Source organism: Lucilia sericata, unplaced genomic scaffold (assembly GCF_015586225.1).
Source record: "Lucilia sericata isolate MDLA Ls3-8-SP2 unplaced genomic scaffold, ASM1558622v1 Contig001528F_arrow, whole genome shotgun sequence".
Lineage (NCBI taxonomy): Eukaryota > Metazoa > Arthropoda > Insecta > Diptera > Calliphoridae > Lucilia > Lucilia sericata.
Genome location: NW_023995453.1, coordinates 27,252 through 47,828, shown reverse-complemented (window position 1 = coordinate 47,828; position 20,577 = coordinate 27,252). Strand labels below are relative to the sequence as shown.

At 30.5% G+C, this 20,577-nt stretch overlaps 1 protein-coding gene across 1 annotated transcript; it reads right to left on the bottom strand.

The window, feature by feature from the left end:
* Positions 1-18,847: 18,847 nt before the first annotated feature.
* LOC119611769 lies at positions 18,848-20,315 on the bottom strand. The gene has a single exon (XM_037967458.1). It carries the CDS (start codon positions 20,151-20,153, stop codon positions 18,996-18,998), a length of 1,158 nt encoding a protein of 385 aa, XP_037823386.1. The 5' UTR covers positions 20,154-20,315; the 3' UTR covers positions 18,848-18,995.
* Positions 20,316-20,577: the final 262 nt, after the last annotated feature.

Here is a 20,577-nt window from a genome sequence, read left to right as displayed (position 1 = left end):
ACTCTCAGTGAATTTGGTTGATTTTATTTGCTTAGTTTTAGCGTGAGCGTGTTTTAACCAGACAGACAGACGGACAGACGGACATAGCTAAATCGACTCAGAATTTCATAAGGATCCAGAATATATATACTTTGTTGGGTCTAAGATGAATATTTTTTGGTGTTACACACGGAATGACAAACTTATATATACCCTCTATCACCACTGATGTTGGTGGAGGGTATAAAAAATATAGTGGTATACTTTTGAAAACAAACAAGAAAGACCTCTTAGAGTAATGGTAAGGGGACTTCACTATACTTGTAAACCGGAAGACATATTTGAAGATCTAAAACAACAAGATTTCAAAGTCATAGACGTAGTCAATATTATCAAAAAGAAAAACTCTAATGAAGAAAAAACCAGATTGAACCTGCCTTTATTCATGGTTTCTTTTGATCATACTGAAACGACCGAAAAAGTATATAATCTAAAATACATACTACATTGCAAGATAAAAATTGAAGCCTTACGAAGAAATCCCCATATTATACCCCAATGCAAAAGATGCCAATCATTTAACCACACACAGAGATACTGTTCTAGAGAACCGAGATGCGTGAGTTGTGCTGGCAAACATCTTTCCCTAACGTGTCCTATTGACAAGACAAACCATCCAATTTGTGTTAATTGTAAAGGGTCTCATCCTGCAAACTATAGAGGATGTGAAGTAGCAAAAGAACTACAAAAAATAAGAAAACAATCCCTTAAAAGCAAACAAATACAAAATGATATAATAGATAATAATCCTATTAAGAACATCATGATAAATGGAAATAAATCTGTTCCGGAAAAACAAACTTATGCCCAAGTATCATCAAAAGGAAATGAAACTATTCAAAATAATGGACAATCTACCCAGAATATTTCTACGATTCTCTTAACGATAAACAAACGACTTGAAGAACAAAGTCGAATAAATGGAATTCTATTCAACAGCCTAAAGAAGATTGAGGCTAAACTTTCAATAAATTAAAAAAAAAAATGTCGAATATCTTAAATATAGTTACTTGGAACGCTAATGGTCTTCAAAAACATCTATTGGAACTAAAAATTTACCTACAAGAGCATAATATTGATATATGTCTGGTATCAGAAAGTCACTATACAAATCAAACTTATAATCATATTAAGGGTTATAAATGTTATAATGCAATACATCCGCATAATAAAGCTAGAGGTGGAGTATCATTGTTTGTTAAAGAAAGTATAAAGCACTATGAAAATAAAAAAATAACATTAGTAGAAATGCAAGTAATCGCAATAACAGTAGAAATAAACTGTAAAAAATGCAATATTGCAGCTATTTACTGCCCACCAAGATACAACTTAAAATCAAATAATTACATAACTCTTTTTAATGAACTTGGACCGTGTTTTATCCTAGGAGGTGACTTTAATGCCAAAAACGTCTTCTGGGGATCGAGAATAACCTCAACTAAAGGTAAAGAACTGTTCAAAGCAGGTGAGTTGTGTAAATGTGATTTTCACTCATCGGGGAAGCCAACGTACTGGCCAACAGACACACAAAAAATGCCAGATCTAATAGATTTTTTTATTATAAGAAGTTTTCATAAAAGTCGTTTTTTGTAGAAAATGGAGATGGACTGTCATCAGACCACTCGCCTGTTCTATTAACTCTAAATGACTCAGCCAAACAGATCCCACAACAACCATCGCTAACTAATGCAAAAACTAACTGGCAAAAATTTAGTACTGAACTAGAAGAAAATATATCATTAAATGTATCATTGAAAACACCATATGAAATTGAATGTGAATTAGATAACCTGATTACAGCAATACAAACATCGGCCTGGAATAACACCACTACTGTCAATGTTAACCTCTTGATTCAGAAAATACCTCAAAATATAAAATATCTGATAAGTGCTAAAAGAAAAGCTAGGAAAACCTGGCAGAGGCATAGAACCCCTGAAAATAAAAATATTTTAAATCGGCTATGTAATAGAGTAAAAAAAGCATTAAAAAATCATGAATCTAATACTATGTCAAGTAGACTAAAATATCTTTCCCCAACAAAAGACACTAATTACTCCCTATGGAAGGCCACAAAACATTTACAGAACGTACCAATAACAACACCGCCACTAAAAAGTAAAAATGGAACATGGGTAAAAAGCCCAGAAGAAAAGGCAAAATTATTTGCCCAATACCTAGAAAACACTTTTCAACCCCTACCACAACTTTCATCAGAAGAAAACGCAACGTTAATACCCAGAAACGATCATAAAACTATAAAGAAAGTTACAATTAGAGAGCTTAAATCAGTTATAAACATGTTGAAACCACGAAAATCACCAGGATATGAACTTATAACGGGAAAAATTTTGCAGGAACTACCAGATAAATGTCTACGTGTTCTTTTGTACATAATAAATTCTTCATTTCGATTGAAATTTGTACCTAACCAATGGAAAGTCGCAGAAGTTCTAATGATACCTAAACCTGAAAAAAACCCGAACATTGTTAGCTCATACAGGCCAATTTCCTTAATAACATCAATGGCAAAAGTTTTTGAAAAGCTTCTACTTAAAAGGTTGCTACCAATTCTAGAGGAGCGTTCATTGATACCACATCACCAGTTTGGTTTTCGAAGCAGTCATTCAACAATTGAACAAGTACATAGAGTTACTAACACAATAGAAAATGCATTCAACACAAACCAAATTTGTGCTGGACTCTTCATAGATGTTGCTCAGGCCTTCGACAAGGTTTGGCACAAAGGCTTAATTTATAAACTACAACGCGATCTGCCAGATGAATATAGTTCTATTCTAAACTCCTATATTACTGGAAGATGCTTTAGAATTAAACATGAAGGTGAATATTCAATGCTAAAAAATATTAAAGCAGGAGTGCCTCAGGGTAGTGTACTGGGTCCAATCTTATATATTCTCTACACCAGAGACCTGCCAATACCACCACAAACAAAAATCGCAACATTTGCGGATGATACGGCAATCCTAGTTACCCATAAACAAATAACGGAAGCTACAAGAAAACTACAGTATGCAACTAACGAAATTATAAGATGGACCAAGAAATGGAGAATAAAACTAAATGAAACTAAATCTACTCATATAAATTTTACCCTAAAACGGTCACAGAATCTACCAATTTATATGAATAACAATATAGTCCCATACTCCAACACAGCAAAATACTTAGGTTTTACTCTTGACGCTAAATTAAAATGGAAAGAACATGTGAAAAAGAAAATAACTGAATTAAACTTGAAGTTTAAAAAGATGTACTGGTTATTTAGTCCTCGATCAGCAGTTACACTGGCAAATAAATTATTACTTTATCGTCAAATAATAAAACCTGTCTGGACGTATGGCATTCAAATTTGGGGATGCACGAAAAAATGTCACCTAAAAAATTACAAACTTTCCAGAATAAAGCTATTAGATGTATAACTAATAGTCCTTGGTATGTTAGAAATGAAGACATACACAGAGACTTAAAACTTCCAACAGTAGAACAAGTTATTGCCATGTATGCAGCTAAACACCACGCCAGGTTGCATTTACACTGTAACGAAGAACTACAGAACATTATCCACAACCCAATAGAAAATAGAAGACTTAGAAGAACGTTGCCATCGGATTTGATGATCAATACAAGGATGTCTCTTAGGAATAACTAATGGGTTATCTCCTTCCAAAAACTTTGAACCAACAATTAATGTAGAGTTTTGTTTATCTTGAAAATTAAATTACTAGATGAGTACATATGTATATAATAAAACCCAGTCGTAATAAAATTAAAAATTAAAAAAAAAAAAAAATATTTTAGTTTTGTTGCTCAACGAATATTTTAAAATTTTTTAGTATGAAAACTTTTGGGTTAAATTTGCGAATTTACAAAGTTTGTTACGTTATACCGTCTTATAGCAAGTACTCAGAAAAGAAATCAATATTGGTTGCGATATTGATTTCTTTTCGATCACATATTTTAGTTTTGCTGCTCAACGAATATTTTAAAATTTTTTGCTATAAAACTTTTTCATAATATTTGCGAATTTTTCAAAGTTTGTTACGGTACACCGGCTAATAGCAAGTACTCAGAGAAAAAGTCAATATACGGTTAGATTGGTCTATTGATTCCTTATTGATCACATATTTTAATTTTGTTGCTCAAAGAATATTTTAAAATTTTTTTTGTATAAAAACTTTTTCATAAAATTGGCGTCTTTGTCAAAGTTTGTTACGTTACACCAGCTAATAGCAAGTACTCAGAAAAAAAATCAATATGGTGTTCGATTGGTATATTGATTCCCTATCGATCACATATTATAGTTTTGCTGCTCAAAGAATATTTTAAAATTTTTTAGCAGGACAACTTTTTCATAAAATTGGCGACTTTGTCAAAGTTTGTTACGTTACACCAGCTAGTAGCAAGTACTCAGAAAAAAAATCAATATGGGGTTTAGTTCGTCTATTGATGGCCTATCGATCACATATTTTGGTTTTGCTGCTCAAAGAATATTTTAAAATTTTTTAGTATAACAACTTTTATACTAAATTTGCAAATTTGTCAAAGTTTGTTACGTTACAGCATCCCACAGCAAGTACCCAGAAATGAAATCAATATGAGGATCGATTCGTCTATTGATTACCTATCGATCACATATTTTGGTTTTGCTGCTCAACGAATATTTTAAAATTTTTATGTACAAAAACTTTTTCCATAAATTGTGAACTTTTCAAAGTTTGTTACGTTACAGCATCCCACAGCAAGTACCCAGAAATGAAATCAATATGGGGATCGATTCGCCTATTGATTATCTATCGATCACATATTTTGGTTTTGCTGCTCAAAGAATATTTTAAAATTTTTTAGTATAACAACTTTTTTACTAAATTTGCAAATTTGTCAAAGTTTGTTACGTTACAGCATCCCACAGCAAGTACCCAGAAATGAAATCAATATGGGGATCGATTCGTCTATTGATTACCTATCGATCACATATTTTGGTTTTGCTGCTCAACGAATATTTTAAAATTTTTATGTACAAAAACTTTTTCCATAAATTGTGAACTTTTCAAAGTTTGTTACGTTACAGCATCCCACAGCAAGTACCCAGAAATGAAATCAATATGGGGATCGATTCGCCTATTGATTATCTATCGATCACATATTTTGGTTTTGCTGCTCAAAGAATATTTTAAAATTTTTTAGTGTAACAACTTTTTTACTAAATTTGCAAATTTGTCAAAGTTTGTTACGTTACAGCATCCCACAGCAAGTACCCAGAAATGAAATCAATATGGGGATCGATTCGCCTATTGATTACCTATCGATCACATATTTTGGTTTTGCTGATCAACGAATATTTTAAAATTTTTATGTACAAAAACTTTTTCCACAAATTGTGAACTTTTCAAAGTTTGTTACGTTACAGCATCCCACAGCAAGTACCCAGAAATGAAATTAATATGGGGATCGATTCGCCTATTGATTATATATCGATCACATATTTTGGTTTTGCTGCTCAAAGAATATTTTAAAATTTTTTAGTATAACAACTTTTTTACTAAATTTGCAAATTTGTCAAAGTTTGTTACGTTACAGCATCCCACAGCAAGTACCCAGAAATGAAATCAATATGGGGATCGATTCGTCTATTGATTACCTATCGATCACATATTTTGGTTTTGCTGCTCAACGAATATTTTAATTTTTATGTACAAAAACTTTTTCCATAAATTGTGAACTTTTCAAAGTTTGTTACGTTACAGCATCCCACAGCAAGTACCCAGAAATGAAATCAATATAGGGATCGATTCGTCTATTGATTATCTATCGATCACATATTTTGGTTTTGCTGCTCAACGAATATTTTAAAATTTTTATGTACAAAAACTTTTTCCATAAATTGCGAACTTTTCAAAGTTTGTTATGTTACAGCATCCCACAGCAAGTACTTAGAAATGAACTCAATACAGAGATCGATTCGTTTTTCGATTCCCTATCAATAACACATTTCAGATTGAGTGCTCAAAAAGGATTTCCAATTTTATTTCCATGTTTCAATATTTCACAAATAAATCAATGAGTTTGGTTTGGTTTGTTTTCTTTTTGTTTATGTTTTTTATGTATTTTTTGCTTTGTTTACTTTTTTTTGTAGTTTTCCACGTGTATACACAAAAAAGTACCTTTCTATGCAACTCTGAAAAAAGTTTGTCAAAAATCCCCTGTTTGTTTTCTTCAGCTACGTTCTTGTGACTAAAGCTACGTTCACACCTATCAAATATTTTTTATCAAATATTTGTTGACTGTAATGTGAACACAAAATATTTTTGAAGAGCAAACAAAATATCAACTATTTTTCGTGAAACATTTTTATTTATCAACCTACAAATATTTTCCCAATGTGAACACCAAACACGAAACATTTTTGTTTATCTTTAAAAAAACTATTTAATTGAAATTACAATAGTTTTTTAAAATTTCATAGAATTTTCTGCCTAAAAACAAAAAATTAAATACGTTTTTATTTCATAATGTGCTTAACATGAGTATTTCTGTTTTGACGTTTTGTTTGAAGAAACAATGCCAAACACAATTCAGTACAAATAGTGAAAATTTGTTTGCCCGATGTTCACATTACAACAAATAATTTCTTAAAACAATTGACGGATAAAACAGTGAAAAAACAAAATTTTGTTTGCAGGCAAAGAGGAACATAATAAGAAGAACAGTTAATGCGCAACCAAACCAAAAGTTTATATTTACTAAAAAGATATATCATTGAATAATAACATCAATTTATTCTAAAATTTCATTTAATATTATTTTTCAACAAAATTTTATCACAAAAAATACAAATTACATTTCAATACCTTGTGCAAGTGGAAAAGTGACAGATGGTGGACCTGCACTGTCATGTTGTAGGCTATTTAGTAGAGTCAATGTAGCGAAAAACCTTTGTTGTTTGGAACGGTCGCTATAAGACGGGAAATAACCAAATTATATATTATTTTCATTAAATTATTTTACACAATAAAAACGTAACAAATGCATGTTAAGTTAGGTTGATATACAGTTAATATTTTTTATATACATACATATGCACGTATGTATTAACAGTACATACATAACATACATACATGCATACATACATACATACATGACATACATACATACATACATACATACATACATACATACATACACATACATACATACATACATACATACATACATAAATACATACATACATACATACAGACATACATACATACATACATACATACATAAATACATACGACTACATACATACATACATCAATACATACAAATACATACATACATACATAAATCATACTACATACAGAATACATACATACATACATCTACTACAGACATACATACATACATACATACATCATACTACTACAATACATCATACATACATCATACATACATACATACATACATACATCCATACATACATACATACATACATACATACATACATACATACATACATACATACATACATACATACATACATACATACATACATACATACATACATACATACATACCATACATACATACATACATACATACATACATACATACATACATACATACATACATACATACATACATACATACATACTATTGTGTTGGGAACTAATTACTTAACTTCATATTTCTCAGTTAATATTTTCAACTACCAATAAAATACACCTTATTATTGTATACCTAAATTAGTGTCTTACAAGCCATTAAATAAGTATTTTAAGTGCATTTGGGTTTCTTTTACGACTAATTATAAAATGTCTCTTGTGACTAAAGCTACGTTCACACCTATCAAATATTTTTTATCAAATATTTGTTGACTGTAATGTGAACACAAAATATTTTTGAAGAACAAACAAAATATCAGCTGTTTTTCGTGAAACATTTTTATTTATCAACCTACAAATATTTTCCCAATGTGAACACCAAACACGGAACATTTTTGTTTAACGTTAAAAAAAACTATTTAATTGAAATTACAATAGTTTTTTAAAATTTCATAGAAATTTGTGCCTAAAAACAAAAAATTAAATAAGTTTTTATTTCATAATGTGCTTAAAATGAGTATTTCTGTTTTGACGTTTTGTTTGAAGAAACAATGCCAAACAGTGAAAATTTGTTTGCCCGATGTTCACATTACAACAAATAATTTCTTAAAACAATTGACGGATAAAACAGTGAAAAAACAAAATTTTGTTTGCAGGCAAAGAGGAACATAATAAGAAGAACAGTTAATGCGCAACCAAACCAAAAGTTTATATTTACTAAAAAGATATATCATTAACATAATAATAACATCAATTTACTGTAAAATTTCATTTAATATTATTTTTCAACAAAATTTTATCACAAAAAAATACAAATTACATTTCAATACCTTGTGCAAGTGGAAAAGTGACAGATGGTGGACCTGCATTGTCATGTTGTAGCTATTTAGTATAGTCAATGTAGCGAAAAACCTTTGTTGTTTGGAACGGATTATAGCGATTTAAAAAAATCACTATAAGACGGGAAATAACCAAATTATATATTATTTTCATTAAATTATCTATAAATTTAAAATTATAGAAAATTGTTTATTATTAATACATTTTTATATCCATTATATATAATAAATAATTGTTTAAATAAATTGAGTAATAAATTAATTAAATAATTTCTCAATTAATTACTTGACTATAGACTAGAATATAGACTGGACTAAACCCTTTTTAACTGAATTTGGAAAAATTCCATATGAAATTGAGAATTTCCATTTAATATTGAGAAAATTCTAATTGAAATTATGAGTTTCAATTTGATATTGAGAAAATTTCAACTGAAATTACGATTTTCAATTTGAAATTGAGAAAATTCCGAATAAAATTGATAATTATACCCTTCATCTTCGTGAGAAGGGTATATATAAGTTTGTCATTCCGTTTGTAATTTCTATAATATAATTTTCCGACCCCATAAAGTATATATATTCTGGATCCTTATAGGTAGCGGAGTTGATTAAGCTATGTCCGTCTGTCTGTCTGTCCGTCTGTTTGTTTGTTGAAATCAGTTTTTAGAGGACTCCAGATGTCGGCGAGATCCGAATCTTCAATACTTCTGTTAGACATGCTTTCGAGAAGATCGCTATTTAAAATCAGCAAAATCGGTCCATAAATACCGGAGATATGAGCCAAAATCTGAGACAACCTCTGAAAATTTCATAAAAAAGACAATTTTTATCATGCTTTGATATAAGCAATAACAACAACACTGCTTATTCATTGAGTATTTCGTTTCATATGTTTGGATGGCTGTTTGTTTAATTGCCTTGTGTATATTGTTTTTGTTTCTTGGTGCATTCAGTTTCGTTTGTTTGGATGTCTGTGGGTTTCATTGCGTTGTGTATTTTGTTTTTTGCTTTTTTTTGGAGAATTTCGTTTCGTATGTTTCATTGCCTTGTGTATATTGTTTTTGTTTTTTGGTGTATTCAGTTTCGTATGTTTGAATGTCTGTTGGTTTCATTGCGTTGGTGATAGAGGTTTATATATAAGTTTGTCGTTCCGTGTGTAACACCAAGAAATATACATCTAAGACCCAACAAAGTATATATATTCTGGGTCCTTATGAAATTCTGAGTCGATTTAGCTATGTCCGTCTGTCTGTGAAAACACGCTCACGTTAAAACTAAGTAAAAGAAATCAACCAAATTCACCCAAAATATTTATTATTATCCTAAGCAGTTTGGTATTGAAAATCAGCAAAATCGGTTCCCAACGTAAGAAGTTATGAATAAAAATTTCAGACTACCTCGAAAAAAATTACTTTTTTTCCTAATTCTTTTGAAGTTTTCTCAGAAGCTACCAAAGATATTGCGATGAATTTTGTCAGACTTTATTTTTTTAGGGCAGTGATCAATTATGTTCAAAATCTTTACAATTGATCCAATATTTCCCATAGCCCCCATACAAAGGTACATATTCCCGGAAATTAGTTTATCGTTAATAACTCAATCAAATATATCGGTATCAACACCAAATTTTGTAAATACAAATATAATATGAACAGAAATCATACTACCAAGGTAGATCTCAGTCGGTCCACAATTGGTCATAGCTCCCATATAAGGTCCACTTCCAAAAATCACTTAAACGCATATATTTCATTGAATTATAAAGATATAGGGATAAAATTCGACACAAATCTGTTTTGTATACATACAAATCTTTCTACAAAATTTTTTATGGGTCGGTCCATTATTGGTCATAGATCCCATATAAGGCCCACTTCCGAAAATCACTTAAAAGCACATATTTCAATGTCAAGCTATCTTCATAAAATTCGACATAAATATGTTTTGCCTAAACATGAATCACTCTACGAAATTTTTTCTGGATAGGCCCATAATTGGTCATAGCTCCCATATAAGGTCCACTTCCGAAAATCACTTAAACGCATATATTTCATTGAATTCTAAAGCTATAGGGATAAAATTCGACTTGAATATATTTTGTGTACGTACAAATCATTGTACAAAATAATTGGTCATAACTCCCATATGAGGCTCACTTACGAAAATCACTTAAAAGCACATATTTCATTATCAAATAAAGCCATCTTGATAAAATTCGACACAAACATGTTTTGCCCAAATATAAATCACTCTGCAAAATTTTTCCCGAATAGGCCCATAATTGGTCATAGTTCCCATATAAGGTCCACTTCCGAAAATCACACGCATATATTTCATTGAATTCTTAAGCTATAGGAATAAAATTCGACTTGAATAAGTTTTGTGTACATACAAATCATTTTACCACTTTTTTCTCGGATCGGTCCATTATTAATCATAGCTCCCATATAAGGTCCACTTCTGAGAATAACTTAAACGCACATATTTCATTGCCAAATAAAGTTATCTTGAGAAAATTCGACACTTATATGTTTTGTCTTTACATAAAGCACTCTACGAAATTTTTTCGGGATAGGCCCTTAATTGCTCATAGCTCCTATATAAAGTCCACTTCCTAAAATTACCTAAACGCACCTATTGGAGTAAAATTATACTTGATCTTTTTCTGCATTATACGAAATTGTTTCCTGATCGGTGCATAATTGGTCACAACTCCCTTATAAGGACCATTTCTGAAAATTACTTGAACGCACATTTTATACATAGGTATACAATTTTTCTGAATCGGTCCGTATTTGGTCACAACTCCCATATAAGGGCCATTTCTGAAAATTACTTAAACGCACATTTTATACACATTTAGCTATAAAATTTGACGTAAATGTGTATTTTGTATATATGTATATAAATCATTGTACGGATTTTTTTCCGAACCGGTCCATATAAGGTTAATTGTTGAAAATCACTTAATACCACTTAATTCGTTATTAAATTATTATATCCGGATAAAATTCGACATAAGTATGTTCTGTGTATAGATAAATAATTCTAAATTTTTCTGGACCTAATCAAAATTAGTTCGACAAAAATTTTGGCGAGTTATCTAAAAAATAGATAGTTAGATGGGTTTGAATAAAAAGTAGCTTGCTGGTGGAGGGTATTTAAGATTCGGCATAGCCGAATATAGCAGTCTAACTTGTTGTGTATTTCGTTTCGTATGTTTGGATGTCTGTTGGTTTTACTGCCTTGTGTATTTTGTTATACCCTTCACCTTCGTGAGAAGGGTATATATAAGTTTGTCATTCCGTTTGTAATTTCTATAATATAATTTTCCGACCCCATAAAGTATATATGTATATTCTGGATCCTTATAGGTAGCGGAGTTGATTAAGCTGTGTCCGTCTGTATGCCTGTCAGTCTGTCTGTCTGTCTGTCCGTCTGTCAATCAGTCTGTCTGTCCGTCTGTGTGTTTGTTGAAATCAGTTTTTAGAGGACCCCAGATATCGCCGAGATCCGAATCTTCAATAATTCTGTTAGACATGTTTTCGAGAAAATCGCTATTTAAAATCAGCAAAATCGGACCATAAATACCGGAGATATGAGCAAAAATTCGAGACAACCTCTGAATATTTCATAAAAAAGACAAATTTTTCCATGCTTTCATATACATATAACAACAACAACACTGCTTATTCATTGAGTATTTCGTTTCATATATTTGGATGGCTGTGTGTTTCATTGCCTTGTGCATTTTGTTTTTGTTTCTTGGTGTATTCAGTTTCGAATATTTGGATGTCTGTCGGTTTCGTTGCGTTGTGTATTTTGTTTTTTTTTTTTGAGTATTTCGTTTTGTATGTTTGGATGGCTGTCTGTTTCATTGCCTTCTGTATATTCCCAGCTAAAAATCTGAAATTTTTGGTAATAGCCAGTAGTTATTTCATACATTACTTGGTAATGAGTGTTCATTATCATCCACATTATTTCATTTAGCTGAATAGGTTATTACTGGTAAAGAACAAAACAATTTGGATTTGTTATGGCTCAATTGTCTAGGCCGTTTATTTAACAAACAGGGGGTTCGTGGTTCGAGCCCTGCTGGATACTGTTTATTTTTTTTTCAAAATGTCATTCATTTATATATTTTTGTAAAAAGTCGTTCTCAAAATTACAAAAACCAACATGTTAATGGAGCATCGAGTAAGCGGCTGGAGTGACATAGAAAACAACTGAATGCCTGGGTTCAAATCTCGGCCGAGGAATTTTTTTATTTTTTGTTTTCTACATACAAAGTCGGCCCAAAATAACTAGCTATCACATAACATATTTAACATATTATTTTACCAATTTTTTAGTAATTTTGTTGTCACGTTTTTTTTTAATTAAAAAAAAAAAACATAAATGCTTTATTACGAAAAATAAATCAAATTTTATACTTATATGGTCAACCACGGCAGAATATACTTTCTTACTTGTTATAAATTACAATGAATTTCAGTTACAAATTAATATGAATTGTTCATAAAAACACAAAATTTTAGCATTTTTTTGGCATTTTTTCTAGCATTATTTTGGATGGGATTTAGCCGCAACATTTTTTGAGACCTGGTCACACTGATTGTTTTTATTTCTTGGTGCATTCAGTTTCGTATGTTTGGATGTCAGTTGGTTTCATTGCGTTGTGTATTTTGTTTGTTTTTTAATATTTCGTTTTGTATGTTTGGATGGCTGTGTGTTTCATTGCCTTGTGTATATTGTTTTTGTTTCTTGGTGTATTCAGTTTCGTATGTTTGGATGTCTGTTGGTTTCATTGCATTGTGTATTTTGTTTTTGTTTTTTTATGTACTTCGTTTCTTATGTTTGTTGTTGGTTTTACTGCCTTGTGTATTTTGTTTTTTGTGTGGTTATTTCGTTTAGCATTGTTGTTCATTTTGTTTTGCTATTGCTATAATAATGATATAGTCGGAAAAATGAAATACATTTAAATTTTATGAAATTGAAATTTATTAAATACACTATGGTGAAGGGTATATAAGATTCGGCAAAGCCGAATATAGCACTCTTACTAGTTTTTTTGTGTGTTTATTTCGTTTAGCGTTGTTGTTGTTCGTTTTGCTATTGCTATAATAATGATATAAACGGGAAAATGAAATAAATTAAAATTTTATAGAATTGATATTTTTAAATACACTGTGGTGAAGGGTATATAACATTCGGCACAGCCGAATATAGCACTCTTACTTGTTTTTATTTAAAATTGGGGGAAATCTATATGAAATTGAGAATTTCAAATTGATGTTGAGAAAATTCCAAATAAATTAAGAATTTCCGTTTTATATTCAGAAAATTCCAATTGAAATTAAGATTTTCAATTTCAAATTGAGAATATTCCAAATTATAATGCGAATTTCCATTTAATATTTAGAAAAGTTCAATTGAAACTGAGAATTTGGAATTTAAATTAAAATTGAGAAAGTTTCAAATGAAATTGAGAAAATTTTAAATGAAATTAAGAAAATTTCAAATGAAATTGAGAACCTTTTATTTATATACACATTTTAAATATAAAAAACAAATAATAAAGAAATTCCAATGTTAATCCACCGATTGTCGAGGAACAATGGCTGGTTTATCATGAATACTATGTAGGAATACCACTCAAGCGATATGTGTTGGTAGTCTGAATACGTCAAATTAAAAAAAATATTAAAATATGGTCTGAATTTCCCGCTAATTAGGTTAAAAGTTCATATCCCAGTATAAAGTATAAAAAGTTTCGCAGAATTTTTCGAAATGATTGACAATCATGTTCAAATTTTAAGTTTTCACGGGACATTCATGTATTGCACTTGTATATACATATGTATGTATGTATATATACATTTATTTGCAAATTAAAAATTTTTCAAAATCATTTGTAATTTTCTCAATTTCATTTGAAAGTTTCCCAAATTCAATTGGAATTTTCTCAATTTCAATTCATTCTCAATTTCAATTGTAGTTTTCTAAATTTCAAATGGAAATTCGCATTTTCATTTATAATATTCTCAATTTGATACTGAAAACCTCAAAGACTATAGACTAGACTAAACACTAGACTATAGACTAGACTATAGACTAGACTATAGACTAGACTATAGACTAGACAATAGACTAGCCTAGACTATAGACTAGACTATATACTAGACTATAGACTAGACTATAGAATAGACTATAGACTAGACTATAAACTAAAGGCCATTTCAAAAATTTTCGAACAGGTTTTGTACCTTACCCTCTCTGATTTCGAAGAAATTCGGTACAAACATTTTTCATGTAAATACGGAATTCGAGTTTCTCCAAAATTTCTAAATTCGTTACGGTTCAGATTTTATCGAGGTTCAAAGTTCATATTTTTTAGGATTTTTTTCAACAAGCATTTAATTTTACATCGTATATTTTCGTTTTAGTCTCCAATTAAAGCCTATGTCTTGTAGTTCAACAATATTTTATTTAAAATATTATAATTTTAACATAAGGATAATGATATCTAAAAACGTCCTTCAGTCAAGGATATCTCAAAAAGGCACCTTCCATTTTATTTAAATCTTTACGTAAGATTGCTTATAGTGTACCTAAATATATATAAAAACAAGTTAAAGTGCTATATTCGGCTGAGCCGAATCTTAAATACCCTCCACCAGCTACTTTTATATTAATACTGTTTTAATTGATCAAATATTTGTAGAAATAAGTTTTCTCATGTCTTAAATAGAAAAACACCAAGAGTTAGACAGCTTAAATCTGTTACAATTGCAAGATTTATTGAACATTACAAATGCCATCTTCTTTTATATTTTTATAGCGCCCTAAGAAATGCTTTAGCGATATTTAATAATTTGCATGTATGCATGCGTGTAAAAGATTTAAGCAAATTCACAAAAATTTAAGATTTATTGAACATTACAAATGCCATTTTCTTTTATATTTTTATAGCGCCCTAAGAAATGCTTTAGCGATATTTAATAATTTGCATGTATGCATGTGTGTAAAAGATTTAAGCAAATTCACAAAAATTTAAGGAAATTCACAGTTTGATATGTGCCGGTTCACACAGGGAAACTTTTGATTTTGTGTGTGAGAGAAAGAGATGATTGATATTTCTTTTTTCCTCATACACAAAAATCAAAAGTTTCCCACTCTAATGCAACTGGTTAATACGGTTAAAGTGATTTTCGGTTTCGCAGTAACATTTCTGTATATAAGAGCGATACTTGTACCAAATTTTATATGGATTTAGAAATATGTAACATTTCGGTATATAAGAGCAATACTTGTACCAAATTTTATATGAATATCTTGATTTAGTAATGAGCATTTAAATGATTTTCGGGAGGGAACTTTTTATGGGAGCTATGTCCAATTAAGGACCGATCGGAAACAAATTTTTCAGTAATATTTCTGTAGCAATACTTGTGCCAAATTTTATAAGGATATCTTAATTTAGTAATGTGTTATGTGCTCTTAAGTGATTTTCGGGAGGGGACTTTTATGGGAGCTATGACCAATTATGGACCGATCGCAAAAAAAATTACAGTAATATTTCTGTATAATACTTGTACTAAATTTTATATGGATATCTTAATTTAGTAAGTGTAGTATATAAGTATGCATATAAGGTACCTTTCCCCTATGTACATACATATGTTATGAAGAATAATTTAAGTTAATTTTGTCGATAAAGTTCTCTCGCCAACCTTTTTTTAAAACATCCAACCAATTGCGACCCAATAATGAATCAAATGGCTTCTCTGTTCTAATTATAAATAAGTCCAACAAAAAATCACTTACTTTTACTTTAATCACCCCGCATAAAGATATTTTTTGACCGCTAACATTTACTAATGTATTTTCCACATTTGTAAGTTTTTTGGAGCCAAAATATTTTTTATAAACTTCTTCAGACGCCACTGATACTGCCGATCCCGTATCAATTTCAAATTTTAATTTTACATTTTCGACTAAAAGATAAACAAAAATTGAATTATTTTCAATACCTACGCTATTCAAATTTGATAATACATTATTAACTCTTTTTGTTTTACACATATTTGCTAAGTGTCCTTTTAGTCCACATCGATAGCAATTCCAATCACGAACTCTACACTTCTCTGGCAGATATTTTCTTCCACACCTCTCGCATAACCCATTCTGTTTACCGTGTTCTACCATTCCTCTCTTGGACAATCTCTTAATTGGGTAGTTACTGCTGGCACTATCCTCACTTCCTTCTTCCATCGCGTCCTCATACACCCTTGTTTTTCGTATTGCCCTTTCATTATACCTATTTTCCATAGCATTTAAACTAGTTTGGGTTTGATCTTCTATAAGGGCAATATTTTTTGCTTCCTCCCATGATAATGATATCTGATTTAGCAATCTTGCTCTTAACTTTTTGTCAATAACACCACATACCAATCTGTCTCGTAATGCTTCAGATAAAAATGTGCCGAAATTACAGCTACTAGCCAGAGACTTCAATTCCACAATATATTCACCAAGCGGCTCGCCCTCTTTTTGATTGCGGGTGTAAAATTTGTACCTTTCAGCAGTCTCATTTAGATTAGGAGCATAGTGTGTCTTTAAAGTTGCTATAATTTCTTCCAACGGAACCGCCTTAGGTTCTTTAGGAGAACACAATGACCCTAGCGTTTCAAACGCAATTGGATCTATCATAGTCAGTAACACCGCTACCTTTTTTGAATTTAGAATATCGTTTACTACGAAGTATTGCTCCAAACGCTGAAGGTATAAATTAAAATTTTCCCCAGGCAAAAAGGGTTCCATATGTCCAATTAAAGCCATTATAAAATGTTCTTAACTTTCTTTTATTATTTTAACACGTGTTTTGAATATCTTTTTATTCTCGTCGCCACTGATAAGTTGTTTTCTTCTTTATTACGTTTTTACTACTGAATCCAAATCATGTTCTTACATGCTAAAAATATTTCTTACAAAGAGAACCGTTAACTTAAATTATTCTTCATAACATATGTATGTACATAGGGGAAAGGTACCTTATATGCATACTTATATACTAATTTTTTTAGGGGGGAAAAGTGTAGTATATAAGTATGCATATAAGGTACCTTTCCCCTATGTACATACGGAATTCGAGTTTCTCCAAAATTTCTAAATTCGTTACGGTTCAGATTTTATCGAGGTTCAAAGTTCATATTTTTTAGGATTTTTTTCAACAAGCATTTAATTTTACATCGTATATTTTCGTTTTAGTCTCCAATTAAAGCCTATGTCTTGTAGTTCAACAATATTTTATTTAAAATATTATAATTTTAACATAAGGATAATGATATCTAAAAACGTCCTTCAGTCAAGGATATCTCAAAAAGGCACCTTCCATTTTATTTAAATCTTTACGTAAGATTGCTTATAGTGTACCTAAATATATATAAAAACAAGTTAAAGTGCTATATTCGGCTGAGCCGAATCTTAAATACCCTCCACCAGCTACTTTTATATTAATACTGTTTTAATTGATCAAATATTTGTAGAAATAAGTTTTCTCATGTCTTAAATAGAAAAACACCAAGAGTTAGACAGCTTAAATCTGTTACAATTGCAAGATTTATTGAACATTACAAATGCCATCTTCTTTTATATTTTTATAGCGCCCTAAGAAATGCTTTAGCGATATTTAATAATTTGCATGTATGCATGCGTGTAAAAGATTTAAGCAAATTCACAAAAATTTAAGATTTATTGAACATTACAAATGCCATTTTCTTTTATATTTTTATAGCGCCCTAAGAAATGCTTTAGCGATATTTAATAATTTGCATGTATGCATGTGTGTAAAAGATTTAAGCAAATTCACAAAAATTTAAGGAAATTCACAGTTTGATATGTGCCGGTTCACACAGGGAAACTTTTGATTTTGTGTGTGAGAGAAAGAGATGATTGATATTTCTTTTTTCCTCATACACAAAAATCAAAAGTTTCCCACTCTAATGCAACTGGTTAATACGGTTAAAGTGATTTTCGGTTTCGCAGTAACATTTCTGTATATAAGAGCGATACTTGTACCAAATTTTATATGGATTTAGAAATATGTAACATTTCGGTATATAAGAGCAATACTTGTACCAAATTTTATATGAATATCTTGATTTAGTAATGAGCATTTAAATGATTTTCGGGAGGGAACTTTTTATGGGAGCTATGTCCAATTAAGGACCGATCGGAAACAAATTTTTCAGTAATATTTCTGTAGCAATACTTGTGCCAAATTTTATAAGGATATCTTAATTTAGTAATGTGTTATGTGCTCTTAAGTGATTTTCGGGAGGGGACTTTTATGGGAGCTATGACCAATTATGGACCGATCGCAAAAAAAATTACAGTAATATTTCTGTATAATACTTGTACTAAATTTTATATGGATATCTTAATTTAGTAAGTGTAGTATATAAGTATGCATATAAGGTACCTTTCCCCTATGTACATACATATGTTATGAAGAATAATTTAAGTTAATTTTGTCGATAAAGTTCTCTCGCCAACCTTTTTTTAAAACATCCAACCAATTGCGACCCAATAATGAATCAAATGGCTTCTCTGTTCTAATTATAAATAAGTCCAACAAAAAATCACTTACTTTTACTTTAATCACCCCGCATAAAGATATTTTTTGACCGCTAACATTTACTAATGTATTTTCCACATTTGTAAGTTTTTTGGAGCCAAAATATTTTTTATAAACTTCTTCAGACGCCACTGATACTGCCGATCCCGTATCAATTTCAAATTTTAATTTTACATTTTCGACTAAAAGATAAACAAAAATTGAATTATTTTCAATACCTACGCTATTCAAATTTGATAATACATTATTAACTCTTTTTGTTTTACACATATTTGCTAAGTGTCCTTTAAGTCCACATCGATAGCAATTCCAATCACGAACTCTACACTTCTCTGGCAGATATTTTCTTCCACACCTCTTGCATAACCCATTCTGTTTACCGTGTTCTACCATTCCTCTCTTGGACAATCTCTTAATTGGGTAGTTACTGCTGGCACTATCCTCACTTCCTTCTTCCATCGCGTCCTCATACACCCTTGTTTTTCGTATTGCCCTTTCATTATACCTATTTTCCATAGCATTTAAACTAGTTTGGGTTTGATCTTCTATAAGGGCAATATTTTTTGCTTCCTCCCATGATAATGATATCTGATTTAGCAATCTTGCTCTTAACTTTTTGTCAATAACACCACATACCAATCTGTCTCGTAATGCTTCAGATAAAAATGTGCCGAAATTACAGCTACTAGCCAGAGACTTCAATTCCACAATATATTCACCAAGCGGCTCGCCCTCTTTTTGATTGCGGGTGTAAAATTTGTACCTTTCAGCAGTCTCATTTAGATTAGGAGCATAGTGTGTCTTTAAAGTTGCTATAATTTCTTCCAACGGAACCGCCTTAGGTTCTTTAGGAGAACACAATGACCCTAGCGTTTCAAACGCAATTGGATCTATCATAGTCAGTAACACCGCTACCTTTTTTGAATTTAGAATATCGTTTACTACGAAGTATTGCTCCAAACGCTGAAGGTATAAATTAAAATTTTCCCCAGGCAAAAAGGGTTCCATATGTCCAATTAAAGCCATTATAAAATGTTCTTAACTTTCTTTTATTATTTTAACACGTGTTTTGAATATCTTTTTATTCTCGTCGCCACTGATAAGTTGTTTTCTTCTTTATTACGTTTTTACTACTGAATCCAAATCATGTTCTTACATGCTAAAAATATTTCTTACAAAGAGAACCGTTAACTTAAATTATTCTTCATAACATACTTATATACTAATTTTTTTAGGGGGGAAAAGTGTAGTATATAAGTATGCATATAAGGTACCTTTCCCCTATGTACATACATATGTTATGAAGAATAATTTAAGTTAACGGTTCTCTTTGTAAGAAATATTTTTAGCATGTAAGAACATGATTTGGATTCAGTTGTAAAAACGTAATAAAGAAGAAAACAACTTATCAGTTATAAAGAAGAAAACAACTTATCAGTAAGGAGTTATG